Source organism: Cetorhinus maximus, chromosome 22 (genome assembly GCF_964194155.1).
Source record: "Cetorhinus maximus chromosome 22, sCetMax3.hap1.1, whole genome shotgun sequence".
Lineage (NCBI taxonomy): Eukaryota > Metazoa > Chordata > Chondrichthyes > Lamniformes > Cetorhinidae > Cetorhinus > Cetorhinus maximus.
Window position 1 is genome coordinate 11,810,725 of NC_135900.1, and position 22,581 is coordinate 11,833,305.

A 22,581-nucleotide genomic window follows, 5' to 3' on the forward strand; every position below is an offset into this window, starting at 1 on the left:
AGACCACCTGATCCATTACCTGGTTATTCAGATCCGCCCCAACATAATTGCATGCATCTGACGCCTTCCTCAACTGGGTCACAAACCAGGAGACTGCTTCCCCCTCTTTCTGTCTCATCTGACGGGAAACATGCCTTTGGAATGTGGCGCTTGATGTCACCACATAATGGTCCTTCAAAGCTTTCACTGCACGTTTATAATGTGCTATTTCTCCTGTGTCAGATAACATCCTGAAGCCTCCCTCACCCACATTGAACAACAATAACAAAAACAGAAACAGAAATACCTGGAAAAACCCAGCAGGTCTGGCAGCAACGACAGAGGAGCACAGTTGATGTTTCGAGTCCTCATGACCCTTCAACAGAACTAAGTAAAAATAGGAAAGGGGTGAAATATAAGCTGGTTTAAGGTGGGGGGGGAGAGTCACCCCACCGCACCTCCCCCTCCACCCCCACCCTCCAACACCCCAACCCCCCCTTAAACCAGTTTATATTTCACCCCTTTCCTATTTTTACTTAGTTGTGTTGAAGGGTCATGAGGACTCGAAACGTCAACTGTGCTCTTCTCCGCCGATGCTGCCAGACCTGCTGAGTTTTTCCAGGTAATCCTGTTTTGGATTTCCAGCAACCGCAGTTCTTTGCTTTTATTTTTGAACAACAATAAACTCGTCGCTGTGTGTTTTCTGTGTCACTGTCGCACCCCCCCCACCCCCATCCAAAAACAGACCGCGACTGTCAATGTACACTTCAAACTCCTGCAGCCCCGCTTTCCATTTCATGCTGACAGGACTAGCACCACCAGTCAGATCAAACAGCTGAATTCCCCGGACTGCAGGCAGACCAGTTCCAGTAAATGCCACGACGTAATCCTAACTGTCTCCGTATTTATCCTTGTCACCAATGTCACAATCTCAGGTTGAAAGAACAATGCTCAAAGTCGCAGGTTTAACTGCGAGAGCAACATCATTCAAATCTGACATGCTGGCTAACTCCTTAACATGACATAAAAACAGGAAAAGCTGGAAAAACTCAGCAGGTCTGGCTGCATCTGTGGAGAGAGAAATAGAGTTAGAGTCTGTCTGACTCTTCTTCAGGGCATTATTTTTTTTTAATTCATTCATGGGATTTATTGCCCATCCCTAATTGCCCTTGTTCAGAGGGCAGTTAAGAGTCAACCACATTCTGTGGGTCTGGAGTCACATGTAGGCCAGACCCGGTAAGGACGGCAGATTTCCTTCCCTAAAGGGCATTAGTGAACCAGATGGGTTTTTACAACAATCGACAATGGTTTTGTGGTCATCATCAGACTTTTAATTCCAGATGTTTGTTGAATCCAAATTTCACCATCTGCCGTGGTGGGATTCAATCCCGGGCCCCCAGAGAATTACCCTGGATCTCTAGTACACTAGTCCCAGTGATGGCAGAGGTGATGGCGTAGTGATATTGTCACTGGGCTAGTAATCCAGAGACCCAGGGTAATGCTCTGGGGACCCGGGTTCAAATCCCACCACAACAGATGGCGAAATTTGAATTCAATAAAAAAAATTTGGAATTAAAAGTCTAACGATGACCATGCAACCATTGCCGATTGTTGTAAAATGAGCAATAAATGTTGGCCTAGCCAGTGACACTTACATCCCATGAATTACTTTTAAAAATATGCCCCTGCTTCCCCCAGTATGCCCCAGGTCGGATAGCCCCATATGGAGTACAAGGTGTATCTTACAGTATCTTTCTGAGTACCTTAAGCGAATTTTCACCTTGGCATGCAGGCCTGCGCCTGACATGCATGAGCGTGAAATAGTGAACTAGATTTCGGTCGGTAGGTGCGTGTGGGAGTTGGGAGCGCGCCCACTGACAATTAGGACGGCTGTTAAGCCTATTAATAAATTAATTAAATTGAATTTTCCCTTGCCCGCCCAACCTTACAGCTGGTGGGCAGGTGAATAGGCCAAGCAGCCTTTCGATTTTTTGATGAAACCTCATCCACGGGCGAGATGAGGTTTCCAAGGTTAATTAAAAATAAAATAGAAAGTTTTCAGAACTCATTTTCAACAGGTCCCTGCTCATGTGACAGAGTCGCCTAAGGGACTATGTTTTCCTTTTCTCTTAAAACTTCATTTTTAATTTGGAAAAATCTTCAGCTCCCTGAAGCAGCTCCATGCCTTCAGGGACCTTTCTGTGAGTGCACCCATGTGCATAGGCTGACTTCCGCACTCGCCCTCCTGCCCACCCACCCCCACCCCCACCACCACCCAGGCAGCGCTGACGTTTCAGCGCACGATTCACACTGGCCGTGAAATCGCGGACGGGGCCTGGTCATGGACGGTTATGCAGCCACTCCCGGGCCCGCCTGCTGCGCCCACCCAACAAGGGGAAAACCCTCCCCCTAGAGCATCAGTTACTCACATCCATGCACACACTCACGTGCACACACACGCTCGCACATGTGCACACACGCACACAGTCAGCTCAAGACCACCTCTCATTCTTCTAAAACCCTACTATGGGCCCAATCTGCTCAAACTTTCCTTACAAGCTAGCACTTTATCCAAGGAATCAGCCAAGTGAACCTTCTCTGAATTATATTCCTCCTTAAATAAGGAGACCAAAACTATACACAGTACTCTAGATGTGATCTCACTAAGGCCCTGTACAACCGTAGCAAAACTTCCCTACTTTCATACTCCACCCCCTTTTCCTTTCCATTGATTTTGCAGGTTACTCACAATGCACTGGAAAAAGAGGCTCTGGTGGGCCTTTTCTCATCAGATACTTTCAAGTTTTTTTTTAGTGATATTAGGTCATTACATAAATCTCCCCAAGGATCCTGCTAACGTATTCCAGGAGAGATCAGCGCTGATCACAAAGAATCCCAGAATGTTAACTGCAAGAAAAGTTAAGCTAATCTTATATATAAACCTGCCCGGATGTGAATAACTTTGACGCTAAGACAGTCAGTTGAAAATGTGTCCATTACATCAGTCTTTGTTCATTTTTGCATGCACAGAATCCAAAAGAAAACATTTTGTTCAATCTTAAGGAAATTGATAGTAAATGACCAACAATAAATTGAAGTTAGAAGGGAGAGGTTAGATCTTAGGTCACACAATGTTGCTTACCTGGCAATGACTGAGTTATCCTCCCCATTGTTTGTACGGAATGCCTGCTTGAAGACCCCTTTGCGAAACTGGACTACTGCCCTGAATGCAGTTAGGGCCTGGCTGGCTGGAAGATGTGGTCAACATGTGGCCTAACTTAAAGGAACCATTGAAGGCCCCCGCAGAAAAGATAGGCTTTGAAAAAAATTACTGGTCTGAATGCGGAGATAGTAACTACAGGGTGATTTTCCAGCTCAGCCCAATTCACCATTGTCCTCCTCCCCCCACCCCACCAGGTTGCTGTCCCACCTCTCCCATACATACCCCTCCCTTTCCTGACCGCTTCTCCTCGTATCTTGGTCACCTCCCCTCCCCACCCCACGAATCACTTTCCCCACACCCCTAGCCTTCCCAGGACCTACCCGAGGTGATTGAAATGCTTTTCACCTGCGAACTACATGGGCATCTGTGGCAGGCCCCTCCAACTCATTATCAGCCCAAAACCCAATATCAGGTGTGCCTCGGGCCCAGCCACAGGGATAGTTCGCTGTGCCCAGGAGGCTGGCGTAAACCAATTTCTAACCACACCACCCCACTCCCCCTAATCCCACCCCCCACCCCCCAAACCTCCTTCCACCATACACCTCACTGGATGATGCGTTTCTCAGTACCAGAGTCAATTCCTGATAATTCAGTCAATTTTTGCACTAAAAACAATTTGGATGAAGCAACATAAATAACATTGCAAAGTTAGAGTTTTGCTCCAATGTAAACTGGCTTACAGATCATTTGAATCATAAGTGACTTTGAATTAGGAGCAAGTTGGAACAGAGACCTATCACCAGTGGCAAATTGGTCCTTTATGCCAACATTTTCTACTTCAGATTAAATTAATATTGTGCAATGGTGTCACAGGGGGAGGGGGTGCCTATTAGCTCAATCGGCTGGACAGCTAGTACTTGGATCAAATTAATGCCAACAACGCAGGGTTCAATCCTCATTCCAGCTGAGGTAGACTCAGGGCCAGCCTCCCGTAGCACTTTGCTGCAGCTTGGTGAATGATCACCAAGCACCTGCCTTCAGGCAGAGAACTCATGAAGAACTCATAAGCCAAAGTTCACAGGAATGTTACAAGCAAACATTTTACCTTCAGTAGCTGTGAAGTATGAATGTTAAACAGTAGGTGCAGTGTCTGCCAGGCAGCACACAAAGGATCTGTATTCAAATAATTCATGGTCTTTTGCTTGATATTAAACCCTATTGCAGTGCTGAGGCTAAAGAATTCTTTGAAGCCTTTCGGGCTCTGTTAGAAGTTTAACAAAAAAAAAGTTATTGACCTGCGCAAGTTAAGATTCAAGACACAGAATAAATCACTCCTTATTACAAGGCAATTAAATAGCATGAAGGCTTGTCAAACCAGTCAGCATTATTAATTCCACACAGCAGTGTTGATGTCAGACCTAGCTCAGAGAATGCACTCTCACTCTGAGTCAGGAGGTTATGGGTTCATAGTCGCTCCAGAGACCTGAAGGATAACATCAAGGTTGACATTTCAGTGCAGTACTGAGAGAGTGTTGCACTGCCTTTTGGATGATTCTGCTCTCTCAAGTGGAGAAAAAAAGATCCCATTGCTCTATTTCAAAGACAAAAGGGGGACATTCTCCCTGGTATCCTAATGAACATTTATCTCTCCTCCAACAACACTAAACAACAGGCCATTGTCGTTTGTGAGACCTTAATGCCCTACATTACATACCCTACATTACATTATAACAGTGACCAGCATTACAAAAGTAGTCATTTGGTAGCACAGAACTGAAAAAGGACACACGTCAAAGTTTTTCATCTTGCACTCTTCAGGACACTTCGCAAGAATATCAATGTTAGGGGAAAACAACAGTTTACACTGTATGCGAAGAGAGTGCTGATTGGTTGGCAAGTGGACTCTGATTGGTAGAGGCATTGCCATGGAGAATGCACCAGTGATGGTGACTCGCAGTTAACTGCCTAGCATTGCTTGATATTTAAACCAGGCAGCTTGACCCTGGTTGGTTAAGGCATTGCCCCGAGGAATGAGTCAGCGAATGGTGCATTCTCCATGGCAACACCTCTACCAATCAGAGTCTACTTGCCAATCAATCAACACTCTCTTCGCATACAGTCTAAATTGTTGTTTTCCCTTCATATTGGTATTCTTGCGAAGTGACCTGATGAGTGCAAGGTGAAAAGCTTCGACATGTCTCTTTTTTCAGCAATTACAGAAGTACTTCACTGCGGTATCCTTCACAAATGATCCCCAGCCAGACGGTGAAGCATGAAACCAGATGCAAATCCTTTTCGTGAGAGTTGCTTTATTTACAGCACGTAACATTACATCTGTCTGCCTCATGCTCACTAACCCAGTGCCCCAGCTGGCTCTTTTTATATTCTCTTTTTAATAAAACAACTAATTAGGTGGGGGGGGGGGGTGGTGACAGCCCCTGATGGGCCACTGTAACAAAAATAACAATTTTGAAAGGAAACTCACAAAATGAAATTAAAATGGTGTTCCCGGGGCTGATGATGCACTCCAGCCCCTGCGGTGTCCACCAGTCACTGTAGGCCTGAAGTGTACCAGTAGACAACGTGCGCTCCCTCTCCAGGGCCTCCCATAGCCACAAAAGGGGGACAGACAGTCAGGCCACAGGCTCTCTTCATAGACTCTTGTTGAAAAATGAAATCAATGAATTAAATTAAAAGTCAATAAATCAGAGGGGTTGGCAGTCCTTGGTGGGGCACTGTAACTAAAACAAAAACGTGAAAGGAAACTTACAAAATTAAATCAAAGTGTCATTTCCGGGGAAGATGATGCACCCCAGCCCCAGCCCAAGCCCCCCTCCCCCTCCCCCCGCTGTGGTGCCCACCAATCGCAGAAGGTCTCTAGCATACCGGTGGACACCACATGCTCCCTCTCTAGGGCCACCCGGCCGCGAACATAGCCGCGGGAGAGGGACAGACAGTCGGGCTGCAGGCTCTCTTTATATGTGCTCTAAGCCCATAATTAAACAATGCCCTTCACCATTTTATCTTTAACAACATAGTTAACCTACCATTAATAGTCTTGACATTATGAAAGGTGCTATATAACTGTTTCTTTTCATTCTTTCATTCGCTTTCTAACTCCACCATTGTGTATTTTGTTAATCATTCGCTCCATGATTAGCATGCATCAGCGTGTTCACAGACACTGAATATGCACAAGCGGATAAGCACCAAATGACAAACCCAATGGATAAATGTACCGATCTTCTCACAAGATCCCATCTTCTCACTTCCAAGAACGTGAAGAATGCATCAGTCTACAAGGCACAACCAAAGACCACCCAATCCTTAAAACCATGACACGAGTCACAATCCAATCAGATACTAGAGCAGAAACTCACACTTTGAAAGACAATCAAAAGGAATCACAAGAAAGTGGCACAAGGAATTGCAGAGGGAGTGACACTTGCAGAGAACTTGACAGCTATAGGATGGAAATCCAACACATTGAGAACCAATCCTGAGTTACCTGAGGTTTCAGATCTATGGGCTGCTTTCTATTGGAGGACGCTAGGACACAAAGCCTATAATGAACATGCATAATCATTCAATGAACCCAATGAATAGGGATACAGATAGACTCCACCTATATTGCAGCCTGTGGCTGAGCACATAAACAGCACCTTTGGTATCTGCTGAAATGCACAAAGACACAATAAAATAACTTCTCTTCTTTCAGAGTTACTCCCAGTGCCACTCAGATCCAAACTCCAAGTCGCATTCATAGTTTCAACACTCTCAGAGAACATTTAACCATGAGCAATGGATTCAGAGTCCTCATGGATATCCAATGTTCAATAGCCCAAAAGAGATCAAAGGTCGTGAGGAGACCCTCTAACAGTGACATACGTGGAGTAGCAAAGGAGTTTGCAATTGGTAGTCCTGTCAGTGACAACATTTGGCTATTGCTAAGTCCCGCACAGCTCCCAGTGAAAAAAAATGAACCCACAAGTAACTCTGGGTCTGACATTGATGCAACTTCCTCAGGGTTAGGCACAAACACAAGTAATAGGTGACAAGCCAACTGGTTATACAGTCGCTTGTCAATGCTACTGTCTCAACTACTAGCAGAGTACACTGAGGTATGGGTTATATTGAATACTGTAGTGTATTAGGAATGGGGGTGTATTGGGACTGGAGATATATTGAGTATAGGGTGTATTGAGTACTTTTTTTTATTCGTTCATGGGATGTGGGCATCACTGGCTGGACCAGCATTTATTGCCCATCCCTAATTGCCCTTGAGAACTGAGTGGCTTGCTAGGCCATTTCAGAGGGCACTTAAGAGTCAACCACATTGCTGTGGGTCTGGAGTCATGCGTAGACCAGAACAGGTAAGGGTGGCAAATTTCCTTCCCAAAAGAACATGCGTGAACCAGATGGGTTTTTATGACAATCAACAATGGTTTCATGGTCATCCTTAGACTCATTATTCCAGATTTTTTATTGAATTCAAATTTCACCACCTGTCATTGGTGGGATTCGAACCGGGGCAGGGGGGTGGGGGGCGGTGGTGGGTGTTGTGAGTATGGGGGAGTAGTGAGGTATTGAGGAGCAGGATGCATTGAGGAGCAGGGAGCAATGAGTAATGTATTTGGGGAGGGCAAACAGACCATGGGAATACACAATAGACAGAGTAAAAGCACTGGGCAGGTAGTGCAGGAGTCCCCTGGGTCCATCTCCCTCTCCAACAGATTTTCCATTTTGGATGCCGCTGGAGGAGATGGTTTCTCAGGGGAAGGCAGCAAGAGCCAAGTCCGTGGCACCACGAGTGGCTCAGCTGCACAAAGTGGGGGAGAAAATAGTGGGAGAGCAACAGTGATAGGGGATTCTATTGTAAGCGGAACAGACAGACATTTCCATGGCAGCAGACGTGACACCAGGATGGTGTGTTGGCTCCCTGGTGAAAGAGGCAAGGATGTCACTGAGCAGCTGCAGGACATTCTGAAGGAGGAGGGTGAACGGCTAGAGGTTGTGGTCCATATTGGTACCAACGACATAGATAAAAAAGAGGGGTGAGATCCTGAAAGCAGAATATAGAGAGCTAGGAAATAAATTAAAAAGCAGGACCTCAGAGGTAGTAATCTCAGGATTACTCCCAGTGCCACATGCTAGCGAGATCAGGAATAGGAGAATAGACCAGATGAATGAGTGGATGGAGAGATGGTGTAGGAGGGAGGGATTTAGGTTCCTGAGGCATTGGGCTTGATTCTGAGAAGGTGGGACCTGTACAAGCTGGACGGGTTGCACCCCAGCAGGACCGGGACCAATATCCTCGCAGGGGTATTCGCTAGTACTGTGGGATAGGGTTTAAACTAGATTGGCAGAGGGATGGGACCCTGAGCGGGGTGACACAGGAGAGGGAAACAAAGATAAGAATGAAAGACAGAAAAGTAGAAAGCAAAAGTGGAAGGCAGAGGAAAGAAAGGCTAGTAGCAAATAGAGCCATAGCACAAAAAAATGTGTAAAAATGTTAATAAGACAAGTCTAAAGGTGCTATATCTGAATGCACGGAGCATTCGCAATAAGGTGTACGAATTATCAGCGCAAATAGATGTAAATGGGTATGATATGATTGCAATTACAGAGGCATAGCTGCAGGGTGACCAAGTCTGGGAACTGAATATCCAAGGCTACTCGATATTTAGGATGTACAGGCAAAAAGGAAAAAGAGGTGGCGTGGTATTGTTAGTTAAGAATGAAATCAGTGCAATAGTGAGAGGGGATATTGGCTCAGAAAACCTAGGTGTAGAACTAGTCAGGGTGGAGCTAAGAAGGAATAAAGGGTGGAAAACATTAGTGGGAGTTGTCTATAGGTCTCCAAATGGTAGTGAGCAAGCCTGAGGATTAGGAGCAATTTAGAATTCAGAGGGGAAAAATAGAGCATGAGAGTAAACTTGTAAGGAACATAAAAGCAGACTGTAAAAACTTCTATAAGTGTGTAAAAAGAAAAAGATTAGTGAAGACAAATGTAGGTCCCTTACAGTCTGAAAAGGGAGATTTTATAATAGAAAACAAGGAAATGACAGAGCAATTAAACATTTACTTTAGTTCTGTCTTCATGGAGGAAGACACAAATAACTTCCCAGAAACACTAGGAAACTAAGGGTCTAGTGAAAAGGAGGAATTTAAGTAAATTAGTGTTACTAAAACAATAGTGCTGGAGAAATTAATGGGACTGAAAGCTGATAAATCCCCAGGGTACTAAAGGAGGTGGCTATGGAAATAGTGGATGTGTTGGTTGTCATCTTCCAAAATTCTGTAGATTCTGGAACAGTCCCGGCAGATTGGAGGGTGGAAAATGTAACCCCACTATTTAAAAAAGGAGAGGGGGAGAAAACAGAGAATTACAGACTAGTTAGCTTAACATCAGTAGTAGGGAAAATGTTAGTCTATTATAAAGGATGTGATAACAGGACACTTAGAAAATATCAACGGGATTAGACAAAGTCAACATGGATTTATGGAAGGGAAATCATGTTTGACAAACCTACTGGAGTTCCTTGAGGATGCAACTAGCAGAATAGATAAGAGAGAACCAGTGGGTGTAGTGTATTTGGATTTTCAGAAAGCTTTTGATGAAGTCCCACATAAGAGGTTAGTGTGTAAAATTAAAGCACATGGGATTGGGGGGAACAGAGAGTAAGAATAAATGGGCCTTTTTCAGAGTGGCAGGTGGTGACAAGTGGGATACCGCAGGGACCAGTGCTTGGGACCAAGCTATTCACAATATATATCAATGATCTGGATGAGGGAACCAAATGTAATATTTCCAAATTTGCTGATGGACATGAAACTTGGTGGGAATGTGAGCAATGAGGAGGGTGTTAAGAGGCTTCAAGGCAATTTAGACAAGTTGAGTGAGTGGGCAAATACATGGCAGATGCCGTATAACATGGATAAGTATGAAGTTATCTACCTTGGTAGGAAAAACAGAATGACAAGAGTATTATTTAAATAGTGATAGATTGGGAAATGTTGATGTACAAAGGGACATGGGTGTCCTTGTACACCAATCACTGAAAGCAAGCATGTAGGTGCAGCAAGCAGTTAAGAAGGCAAGTGGTATGTTGGCCTTCATTGCAAGAGGACTTGAGTACAGGAGCAAGGGTGTCTTACAGCAGCTGTACAGGGCTTTGGTGAGACTACATCTGGAGTATTGTGTGCAGTTTTAGTCTCCTTACTTAAGAAAGGATATACTTGCCATAGAGGGAGTGCAGCAAAGATTCGCCAGACTGATTCCTGGGATGGCCAGATTATTGTATGAGGAGAGATGGGGCCAATTAGGCCCGTATTCACTGGAGTTTAAAAGAATGAGGGGAGATCTCGTTGAAACAAATAAAATTCTGACATGGGTGGACAGACTGGATGCAGGGATGATATTTCCTCTGGCTGGAGGGTCTAGATCAAGGGGTCACAATCTCAGGATACAGGGTAGACCATTTAGGACTGAGAGGGTGGTGAACCTATGGAATTCTCTACAACAGGAGGCTGTGGAGGCCAAGTCACTGAACATGTTTAAGAAGGAAATAGATAGATTTCTGGACTCTAAAGGCAGCACGGGGTATGGGGAGAGAGCAGGAGTACGGCGTTGAGCTAGAGGATCAGCCATGATCATATTAAATGGTGAAGCAGGCTCGAAGGGGTGAATGGCCTACTCCTGCTCCTATTTTCTATGTTTGTATGTTTCTATGATAAATGGTAGGTTACTGAGAAATGTAGAGGAATAGAGGAAGCTTGGAGTAAATGTCCACAGATCCTTGAAGGTAGCAGGTCAGGTAGATATGGGAGTTAAGAAGGCATACAGGATTCTTCCTTTTATTACCCAATGCACGGCACACAAGAGCAGACAGGTTATGCTAGAGCTGTATCGAACACAAGTAAGGCCACTTACAGAGTGCTGTGTACACTTCTGGTCACCAAATTACAGGAAGGATGTGGCCACACTAGAGAGGGTACAGAGGACGTTGACAAAGATGTCATCAGGACTGGAGAATTTTAGCTGTGAGGAAAGATCGGATAGGCTGGGGTTGTTTTCTTTAGACCGAGGAGACTGAGTGGCAATTTAATTGCGATGTGTATAATTATGAGGAGGCTGGACAGAGTTGATAGAAATGATCTATTTTCCCCGAGCAGAGAAGACAATAACAAGGGAACATTTGACTTAAAATAACTGGCAGAAGGACTAGAGAGGAATTGAGGAGAATTTGCTTTCACCCGATGATTTTTCTCCAGGGTCGCACACAGCAGTGTCCTGGCGATTGGTCTTCAATTCCTGGAGACTCCAGGCCAATCCTGGAGGGTTGGCAGCCCTACTCCTGCTGTGCCCCAGAGATGGTTGTTACACCCTGCTAGGAAACATAAAGGGCCGAATTTTTTGCTTTGGGGATGGGAAACAGGAGCAAACACTGTTTCCAGTTCCCAAACCTGCTTCCCAGGGGAAAGAAGAATTATTAGAACAGATTTTACTGCTGGCGGAGGATTTAAGAAGCTTTCCAAACACTGAGCAGGGAGCCTGGAGACAGTCACGCAAAGTTATTCTGGTTCAAACAGGGATACGGGAACCCATTGGAAGCTGGGAGCAACTGTGCACTGTTTGTTTAAAGGGCTGTAATTCCATGGCGAGGGCAATGGGTGATAGTATACCAAAGTGATGCCACTTCCTGTAGTTTAAAGTATAAGTTGCCTACAAAAGGAACTTAGTTTTTAATCTAGAGTGTTTTCTTTAGTTATTTGTTACAGTAAAAGTTTTAAAATGTGAAAGCTTGCCATATCATTCTTTCAGCTGATAATTGGAAGTTCAAATCTCTTTTAAAAAGTTATTGGTATCGACGGGGATCATGACAATTTGTGCACATCGAGGTCCCTCTACTCCTGCACCCCCTATAGATTTATATCCACTATTTTATATTGATATAGACCTATCACAAAAAGCGTTTTCTGAAGTGTGTGGTCACAAGACTGACAAACCGATGTTAAAGGGTTAGCAAGGTATAGGTTGTATTCTTATGGTTACTTACAGATAACATCTCTAAATGTAAAGAATGCATAGCCTGGTCTAGAAAGCAGGCCACCCTGACTCTATACAGACATTCTTGACTGCATTTCCAGTCTTTTAATTCTAAGATGTTAACTAGAGAGCAAATATAAAATGGAACACAATATAAATGGGTTATTTCCTGTATGGTTTCCTAAAATATTGATTGTGATCTCTAACTGACTGTAGGATTGGAGGCTTGTATCAAATTATAGCCAACTCACTGTTCCATCAAGTGAAAGGAACTTAAAACTCCCACTGCTAGACTGAGTCTGTAGTAAGTGGTGAGGGAACCAACGAGAGGGAAAGACCTGCTTGACTTTGTCCTCACCAATCTACCTGTCACAGAGGCGTCTGTCCATGACAGGATTGGAAGGAATGACCACCGCACAGTCGTGGAGGCAAAGTCCCATCTTCACATTGAGGATGCCCTCTATCATGTTGTGTGGCGCTACCACCGTACTAAATGGGAAATATTTCGAACAGATCTAGCAACTCAAAACTGGGCATCCATGAGGCACTGTGGGCCAACAGCAGCAGCAAAATTGTATACAACCCCAATCTGTAACCTAATGGCCCGGCGGCATATCACCCACTCCACCATTACTATCAAGCTGGAGGATCAACCCTGGTTCCATGGAGAGTGCAAGAGGGCATGACAGGAGCAGTACCAGGCATACCTTAAAATGAGGTGTCAACCTGGTGAAGCTAGAACACAGGACTACCTGCTTGCCAAACAGCATAAGCAGCAAGTGATAGACAGAGCTAAGCAATTCCACAACCAACGGATCAGATCTAAGTTCTGCAGTCCTGTCACATCCAGTCATGAATGGTGGTGGACAATTAAACAAATCACTGGAGAAGGAGGCTCCACAAATATCCCCATCCTCAATGGTGGGGGAGCCCAACACATGAGAGCAAAAGATAAGGCTGAAGCGCTCAAAAACAACTTCAGCCAGAAGTGCCGAGTGGACGATCCATCTCCGCCTCCTCTGGAGGTCCCCAGCATCACAGATGCCCGTCTTCAGCCAATTCAATTCACTCCACGTGATATCAAAAAATGGCTGAAGGCACTGGATACTGCAAAGGCTATGGGCCCTGACAATATTCTGGCAATAGTACTGAAGGCTTGTTCTCCAGGACTAGCTACACCCTTAGCTAAGCTGTTCCGGTACAGCTACAACACTGGCATCTACCCAGCAATGTGAAAAATTGCCCTGGTATGTCCTGTCCACAAAAAGCAGGACAAATCCAACCTGGCCAATTACCTCCCCATCAGTCTACTCTCAATTATCAGTAAAGTGATAGAAGGGGTCAACAGTGCTATCAAGCATCACTTACTCAGAAACAACCTGCTCATTGACGCTTGGTTTGGGTTCTGCCAGGGTCACTCAGCTCCTGACTCATTACAGCCTTAGTTCAAACATGGACAAAAGAGCTGAGCTCCCGAGGTGAGATGAGAGTGACTGCCCTTGACATCAAGGCAGCACCTGCCCGGATTTTCCGGCCCCATCATGGTGGGGCCCACCGTGGGAGATGCGGCAGCCCAAACAAAAGGCCATTGACTTTTGGTGGGACTGGACGATCCCGGCATCGGGCAGGGCCAGAAAATCCCGCCCTAACTGTGGCATCAAGAAGCCCGAGCAAAACTGGAGTCAATGGGAATCAGGAGGAAAACTCTCCACTGGTTGGAGTCATACCCAGCACAAAGGAAGATGGTTGTGGTTGGAGGTCGATCATCTCAGTTCCAGGATATCACTGCAGGAGTTCCTCAGGGTAGTGTCCTAGGCCCAACCATCTTCAGCTGCTTCATCAATGACCTTCCTTCCATCATAAGGTCAGAAGTGGGGATGTTCACTGATGATTGCACAATGTTCAATATCATTCACGACTCCTCAGATACTAAAGCAGTCTATGTCCAAATGCAGCCAGGCCTGGACAATATCCAAGCTTGGGCTGATAAATGGCAAATTACATTCGCGCCACACAAGTGCCAAGCAATGACCATCTCCAAAAAGAGAGAATCCAACCATCACCCCTTGGCATTCAATGACATTGCCATTGTTGAATCCCCCGCTATCAACATCCTGGGGGCTACCATTGACCAGAAACTGAACTGGACCAACCATATAAATACTGTGGCTGTAAGAGCAGGTCAGATGCTAGGAATCCTGTGGCGAGTTACTCACCTCCTGACTCTCCATACCCTGTCTACCATCTACAAGACACAAGTCAGGGGTGTGATGGGATACCCTCTATTTGTCTGGATGACACTCAAGAAGCTCAACACCATCCCGGGCAAAGCAGGCTCCTTGATTGGCAACCCATCCACCACCTTAAACGTTCACTCCCTCCACTGATGCACAGTAGCAGCAGTGTGTACCATCCACAAGATGCACTGCAGAAACTGACCAAGGCTCCTTCGACAGCATCTTCCAAACCTATGTCTTCTACCAGCTCGAAGGAAAAAGGCAGCAGATGCATAGGAACACCACCACCTCCAAGTTCCCCTCCAAGACACACACCATCCTGACTTGGAAATGTATCGCTGTTCCTTCACTGTGGCTGGGTCAAAATCCTGGACCTCCCTCCCTAACAGCACTGTGTGTGTACCTACACCATATAGACTGCAGTGGTTTAAGGAGGCGGCTCCCCACCACCTTCTCAAGGGCAATTAGGGAAGGGCAATAAAAATGCTGTCCTAGCCAGCGACGCCCACGTCCCATGGAAGAATTTTTAAAAAGGCCCAGGGGGAAGAGCTTCCTATTGATCACCTGGGCAACAAACTCCTGAGATTTAGCAATGACATGCTTAACAATGGAGGAGGAATGTGTCAGCACTATGTCAACATTCTCAAAATTTCAGGCAATGTCATGCGGTGCACATTCAGAGCACAATCAGCTAAATTAAACTTGTAACAAGAAAGCAAAGTTGCTAAAATGTGCTGCTGCGTTTCATGTACATGAGGAGGCATTATCCAACAGTGGATGGTGCAGATAGATACTTCTTGAGCAGAATAAAATGCCAAGTGAATTCACAAAGGTGTATTCATTAACCATTGGCCTAGAAGGCAGCATCAATGGCTCGATTAGCACAAATATCTTGTGACGTACAGAAAATGCTCTGTTCAATGGTGAAGACACAAAACTAAATAACAAGCCCTTTGAGTTGTACACGCCAATTATTTTTAGTTCTTTACTGGATGCTTACACGTTATAACAATCCACATGATATTTTAATTGGATTTAGGCATGAAGTATTGCTCAATTTTCTTAGGGAGTTATTTTTGCAACATCTCCTCATTGATCAGAAATTTAGCACGAGCTACTGGTTTGATAATATCTGAAAACCATAGACCTGAGAGGTCACAGAGCTATTAATAAGATAAATACTGGCTGAAAAACAGGAGGTAAGAGATAGAAGGAGTTTCTTTGAAAGCTGCCTACCTAAATCAATGGATGGAAAATTCCACTGGATGGAACATTTTGAATTGGCAAAGACACAAATTCAAATAATTGCAACCCAAGGCTCCTGTGTTCAAGTGTCACCTTGGCCAGTTACAACATAGAATTCAATAAGAATAGCAGCTGGCAATAATCACAAAGGCTACTGACTTATTTTAAAAATGAACTGGTTCATTAATTTCCTTCAGGAAAGGGAGCCCGTCATCCTTAACTGCTCTTGTCCACATATGACTGCCTAGTTGCATTGAGAAGATGCAGAATCAACCACACAGGCACATACTCTGCGGTTATTGCTTAAGAATTCGGGAGTATTTTCTTGTCAATCTTGTTGATGCTCCAAGAACAAATACTTGATAAGAGATAGGGAAAAGCTATTGCCTCTGGCGACTAGGTGATAGATTCAAAATCATTGGCGCTAAATCCAGCAGAGGAGATGGGGAGGTTTTTCTTCAATAGCGAGAGGATCTGGAATGTCCTACCTGAAAAGATGGTGGGAGTTGATTCCATAAATAACTTTAAGAAGGGAGTTGGACAGATACCTGAGGATGAGGAAATTACCGTGCTACAGCCAAAAATCAGGCATGATCACTCTTTCAAAGAGCCAGCACAGGCACAGAGGGCCAAAGGGCCTCCTACTGTGCTGTAATTTTCTATGATTCAATGGTTTTTGTTTAAATGCATTCATAAAATGGATCCTTAAATCTAAAGATTACACTACCCCAAATGGGCAATTGCTAATGAGGGCAGAAGGTAAAAGTAGGTCAAAGGTGAACAAAGGTCACTTATGGGAAGATTGAAGGAAAAATCAATGCTCAGAACCCCCCAAACTGTTACAGAAAAAACTCTAATAGTACCATAAGTTCATCTGGAGGGTTGTGGGGTGGGGGGCGGGAGCATTTCCTTAACCCACATGATAATTATTGAATTTATTTCAACATAAATTTCAGTACAATGCACTACATAGAGTTAGTGAATACTGGGATGATAATCATGGGAGAATGCTCATTTTACCCAATAATTAATGACCCACCAATCATGTTCCCAGAAAATTCCCCACAATTTCTTTAGCAGGTTAATAAACGCCAAGAGAAGGAAGAAAAAACAAAAACAGAAACAGAAATACCTGGAAAAACTCAGCAGGTCTGGCAGCATCGGCAGAGGAGAGCACAGTTGACGTTTCGAGTCCTCATGACCCTTCAACAGAACTAAGTAAAAGTAGGAAAGGGGTGAAATATAAGCTGGTTTAAGGTGGGGTGGGGTGGGGGGGGCGTGGCGGGGGGAGGGTTGTTGGGACAAGCAGCCAGTAATAGGTGGAGATAACCAAAAGATGTCACAGACAAAGGGACAAAGAGGTGTTGAAGGTGGTGATATTATCTAAAGGAATGTGCTAATTAAGAGTAGAAAGCAGGACAGACAAGGTACAGATAGCTCCAGTGGGGGTGGGGAAATACTAAAAGTGCTAAAAGGTAGAGCCCCACCCCCTTTCTGTTTCTTCCCCCTCCTTTTTGTTTTTTCCTATAATTTATATAGATCTTTCTTTTCCCACCTATTTCCATTATTTTTAAATATATTTCCACCCATTGTTTATCTCTACCTTTTAGCACTTTTAGTATTCCCCCACCCCCACTAGAACTATCTGTACCTTGTCTGCCCTGCTTTCTACTCTTAATTAGCACATTCCTTTAGATAATATCACCACCTTCAACACCTCTTTGTCCTTTTGTCTGTGACATCTTTTGGTTACCTCCACCTATCACTGGCTGCTTGTCCCAACAACCCTCCCCCCCCCCCGCCACCCCACCACCCCCCACCCCACCTTAAACCAGCTTATATTTCACCCCTTTCCTACTTTTACTTAGTTCTGTTGAAGGGTCATGAGGACTCGAAACGTCAACTGTGCTCTCCTCCGCCGATGCTGCCAGACCTGCTGAGTTTTTCCAGGTATTTCTGTTTCTGTTTTTGTTTTGGATTTCCAGCATCCACAGTTTTTTTGCTTTTAAGAGAAGGAAGAACCCTTGTCAAGCCTCCTTGGACAGCACTACCCAAATCTATGAACGCATCCACCTAGGGCAGCAGAGAGATGGGAACGCCACCACCTGCAAGTTCTCCTCCAAGCCACTCACCATCCTTGGAAATATATCGCCGTTCCTTCACTGTCGCTGGGTCAAAATCCTGGAACTCCCTTTCCAACAGCACTGTGGGTGTTCCTACACCACATGGACTGCAGCGGTTAAAGAAGGCAAGCTCACCACCACCTTCTTGGGGCAACTAGGGATGGGCAATAAATGCCAGTTGTGCCAACATCCTGAGATTTTTTTTTTAAATTCTCCAATTTTCGGCTAGAAGAGAATTCCTGCCTCTTCGAGGTCTTTTACTGAAGAGAAAATGAGCACTAACTTGTCACTAATTGCTACATGAAATATATAATCATATGCACACACAACTAGACAGACCAACAGCCGTATTGCCAATTCTCTGGTTGTTGGACGTAGCCAGGCTGTAGACACTGTCCCTTTCCCCCCAAAAATAATAAAACAAGATTAAAGGACACTCTGAGGCGCTCACCTGTGCACCGGAGAAACTGACCGCACACGAAGTGGCAGCAGAGGTCACACCAGGCATTTTCAGACACCAGGTGGTCAAAGTGATGTCCTTCACCCTTCTCCTGCTTAACCCTGGGGTCTTTAGCCTGGGCGAAGATGGTCCTCACGTCTGGAGGTCGATATCTCTTCCGTCCCTTGGCCAAGGGACTCTGCTCCTCCCTCGCTTCGCAGCGTAACGCCCTGAGCCTCGGCTCTCCCTCGTTGCCCTTCCCGAAGGAGAGTGGATGCTGTGCAGGGACACCCAGTGCATTCCTGGGCACTTTTAAACCTTTCATTTCTCCCTCTCTGCTTCTTTCTCGTTTGGATTACTTATGTCCCTTTTTTTCCTGGTCCCCTAGTACACAAGATTTGTACACAGAGGGAGAGAGAGAGAGCCCTGTATACAGACCAGACGAACTATTTCACTAAGAGCTGAGATCAGATTTCACTCCGGCAGCGCTGTCAGACTGCACTGCACCGGCTATCCCAAGATTTAAGGAAGTCATGGTGTATTAACATTTATGCGACAAGGGGGTGTGTTTTCTTGCTTTTTAACAGATTTGTTTTAAGACTAAAACTGCTTAAATTCAGCAATCACCAGAATCCCAAATGAAATGGAGCACCTAAAAAGCAATGCTTTTTATCAGACGAACAGCTCTCTACATTAATCAGTCTGATGGCAGGACAACTAGTATGTAATTCTGAATCAATAAATGGAGCTTTGTCATTTAGATATTAATCCCGTGGACAAATACTGCGGAGGCTGGAAATCTGAAATAAAAACAGAAAATGCTGGAAACACTCAGCAGGTCTGGCAGCATCTGTGGAGAGAAAGACGGAGTTAACGTTTTGAGTCCGTACGACCCTTTTCAGTTCTAAAGAAGAGCCATACGGACTCGAAACATTAACTCTGTCTTTCTCTCCACAGGGTAAAAAGTATTCCTTTATGTATTTAAAAGTGGTAACCTGGTATAGTTTTATCAGTCCACTTCCAAATGCAGCAAGACCTGGACAATGTCCAGGCTTGGGCTGACAAGAGGCAAGTAGCATTTGTGCCACACAAGTGCCAGGTAATGACCATCTCCAACAAGAGAGAACCTAACCATCACCACTTGACATTCAAAGGCATTACCATCACTGAATCCCCCAATATCAACATCCTGGGGGTTTACCATTAACCAGAAACTGAACTCGACTAGCCATATAAATACTGTGGCTACAAGAGCAGGTCAGAGGCTAGGAATCCTGTAATGAGTAACTCACCTCCTGACTCCCCAAACCCTGTCCACCAAGCATCAAGTCAGGAGTGTGACTGAATACTCTCTATTTGTCTGGATGAGTGCAGCTCCTAAAACGTTCAAGAAGCTTGACACCATCCAGCCTGCTTGATTGGCACCCCATCCACAAACATTCACTCCCTCTGCCACCAACGCACAGTGGTAGCAGTGTGTACCATCCACAAGATGCATTGCAGGAACTCACTAAGCCTCCTCTGACGGCACCTTCCAAACCCACGACCACTACCATCTAGAAGGACAAGGGCAGCAGACACATGGGAACGCCACTACCAAGAAGTTCCCCTCCAAGCCACTCACCATCCTGACTTGGAAATATATCACTGTTCCTTCACTGTCGCTGGGTCAAAATCCTGGAACTCCCTTCCTAACAGCACTGTGGGTGTACCTACACCACATGGACTGCAGTGGTTCAAGAAGGGAGCTCACCACCACCTTCTCAAAGGCAATCATGGATGGGCAACAAATGCTGGCCCAGCCATCAAAGCCCACATCCCATGAACAAATAAAAATATACAACTGAAAATGGGCTTATCAAAAAAGATCAAAAATTAATTTCATTGCACAAGTCACAAGTCTGTAGGTCTATCTATTCCTTATTGTAATGGAATAATGGCATCATTCTGGATTTAATCTACCTGATTGCTATTGTCCATGTAACAACAGAAGTCTTCTTGTGGATGCAAATACCCACATATTTTATACTAAATGATAAGCTTACATTTATGGGGTATGACTAAAAAAAGATATATTGAAGCTTTCTGTCTTGCACTAATTGGGACACTTTCAAGCAAACCAATATACATGGAAAACATTATATTGGTATTTTTGCGAGTGTCCTGATGAGTGCAAGATGAAAAGCTTCGACATGTCTCTCTTTTCAGCAATACTCAAGTTCTGTTCTACCAAATGACTATTTAAATTTATTGATTCAGAATAACATGGCGGTGCTTTGCCATTGGACTAATTAATGCAGAAACTTGCTGAGTGTGTGATGGGCGCCTGCTTCTCTTTTACAAGTCTTCAGTCCTCCCCCTGATTGACAATTGCTGAAAATGGCTTGGAAGAATCTATACTGAAACATTTCATCATTTCACTAGTGTACACTAGTCAGTCGCTGAGTAAATTAAATACTTTCCTGATTTGCAAAAGCTTTTAAAATACGCCTGTAAGTACTTGTGCACCTAAACAAATGGTTGCAATTTGAAGAGCCTTGCCAAACCATCTCAGTCTATGAAAATTCATGAAGTTGACCTGGGAATGGGGTCAGTTTTGTGGGAGTGGCCTGCTCAGGGTCAATTGAATCCTGAACCGAGGTGAAAGATTGTGGAAGACACAGGGACAAGTGGTTTTGGCTGTAAGTCGTTTACATTTCAAATTCCCTGAATTTTTGTGCTGGTTTGGTCAATTACTCCAGGTTGCAGTGATATTACTGACATAAACGTCATATGACACAAAGTAATATTGAATTCGAAATGTTAACCCTGTTTCTCTCTCCACAGATGCTGCCTGACCTGCTGAGTGTTTCCAGTATTTTCTGTTTTTATTTCAGATTTCCAGCACATGCAGCATTTTGCTTTAATTTCATTTCTCTCAAGTGTCCTGGCCAATATTTATCCTTCAATCAACATCACCAAAACAGATAATCTGGTCATTATCACTTTGCTGTTTGTGGGAGCTTGCTGTGTACAAACTGGCTGCCATGTTCCCTATCTGACAACACATGAAAAGTAGTCACTTGGTAGCACAGAACCTGTTGAAAAGAGAGACATGTGGCCAAAGCTTTTCATCTTGCACTCATTGGGACAAATGCAAGAGTACCAAATTTCAAATGATCACAACATTTATACTCCAGGAGAAAAGGGTGCTGTCTGGTTGGCAAGTTGACTCTGATTAGCCGAGGCGTTGCCATGGAGAAAGCAGCAGGGAACTATTGACTCCCAAGCTCCCGGGTAATTCTAAAAAGGCGCAAGGCTTGGATATAATTCTTTTTGTTTGCAGAGAATGTGTCCCTGTGTATGAATGTATGTTGCTTCTTGCACGTATAAATGAGCCACATTATGAGCTCGGCCAACCAATCAGCACCCTTTTCCCTTGTAATATAAATTGTTGTGATTTTTTGAAACATGGCATTCTTGCATATGACCTGATGAGTGCAAGACAAAAAGCTTCAGCAATACCTAAAATATTTCTTTGACTTTGAAGCGCTATGGGATATCCTGAGGTCATGTAAGGTGCTATAGAAATGCAAGTCTTTTTTCTTTATTTGATCAGTAATTTATCCACATTGACAAAGGAATATTGCCCAGGACTCTGGGAGAACTATTTCGACTAATGCTATGGATCTCTAACATCCACCTGAACTAGCAGAACAATCAAACAGGGCTTCAATTTTACATCTCATCTTAAGGGTGGAACTTTTAGACAAGCAGTAGAACACAGGATTGTGAGTCATGTTTCACCTGCTCAATTCCCAAGGTTGGTTTTAAGGCTACACTTTTCTGATTCAGAGGTCAAGCTGTTGTAGTGATTGGCCCATGAAGACCAACCTTTAACCCACATATTTAAACAGGAATATCACATGTTACGCATTTTCAATTTTAACCATCAAAAGAAAACCAAAGTGACTCTTAAATTAGCCCCTCGTCTATGAACCAACAGTAATTACCATTAATAATTAACATGGCTTTACATTTCACTGCTCAGTAATGTTCATCAGGTCAATTTGTAGGGAATCTGCAAAACAGAACTAACGTGGATGACTAGCTCATTAGTAATTTCTACCCATATTGTATTGTTGTTTACTTAGATTCATTTCTTCACTAAAATGAGAAAAAGATGGCCCTTTGAGTCCAATTAAATGTGTAATATTGGATTCACTATCTCCAGGGAGCATTTGCCCGTAGAATAGGATGAAAGGCTTACAAAGCACAGAAGGAGACCATTCGGCCCATCAAGTCTGGGGCAGTTTTTTCGTATAATGAATTTATTCTATGTCATTATCACCATTAAGCATTAAATA

General features: G+C 44.3%; 1 protein-coding gene across 1 annotated transcript in view; it reads right to left on the reverse strand.

Moving 5' to 3' along the window:
- LOC144696476 (ras association domain-containing protein 3-like) overlaps window positions 1-18,693 on the reverse strand; it is a 181,945-nt gene extending 163,252 nt beyond the window's left edge. The window contains exon 1 of the mRNA XM_078567803.1: window positions 18,248-18,693. Coding sequence (XP_078423929.1) covers window positions 18,248-18,560 — 313 coding nt within the window. The 5' untranslated portion in view covers window positions 18,561-18,693. The remainder of the gene's footprint in view (window positions 1-18,247) is intronic.
- Window positions 18,694-22,581: the final 3,888 nt, after the last annotated feature.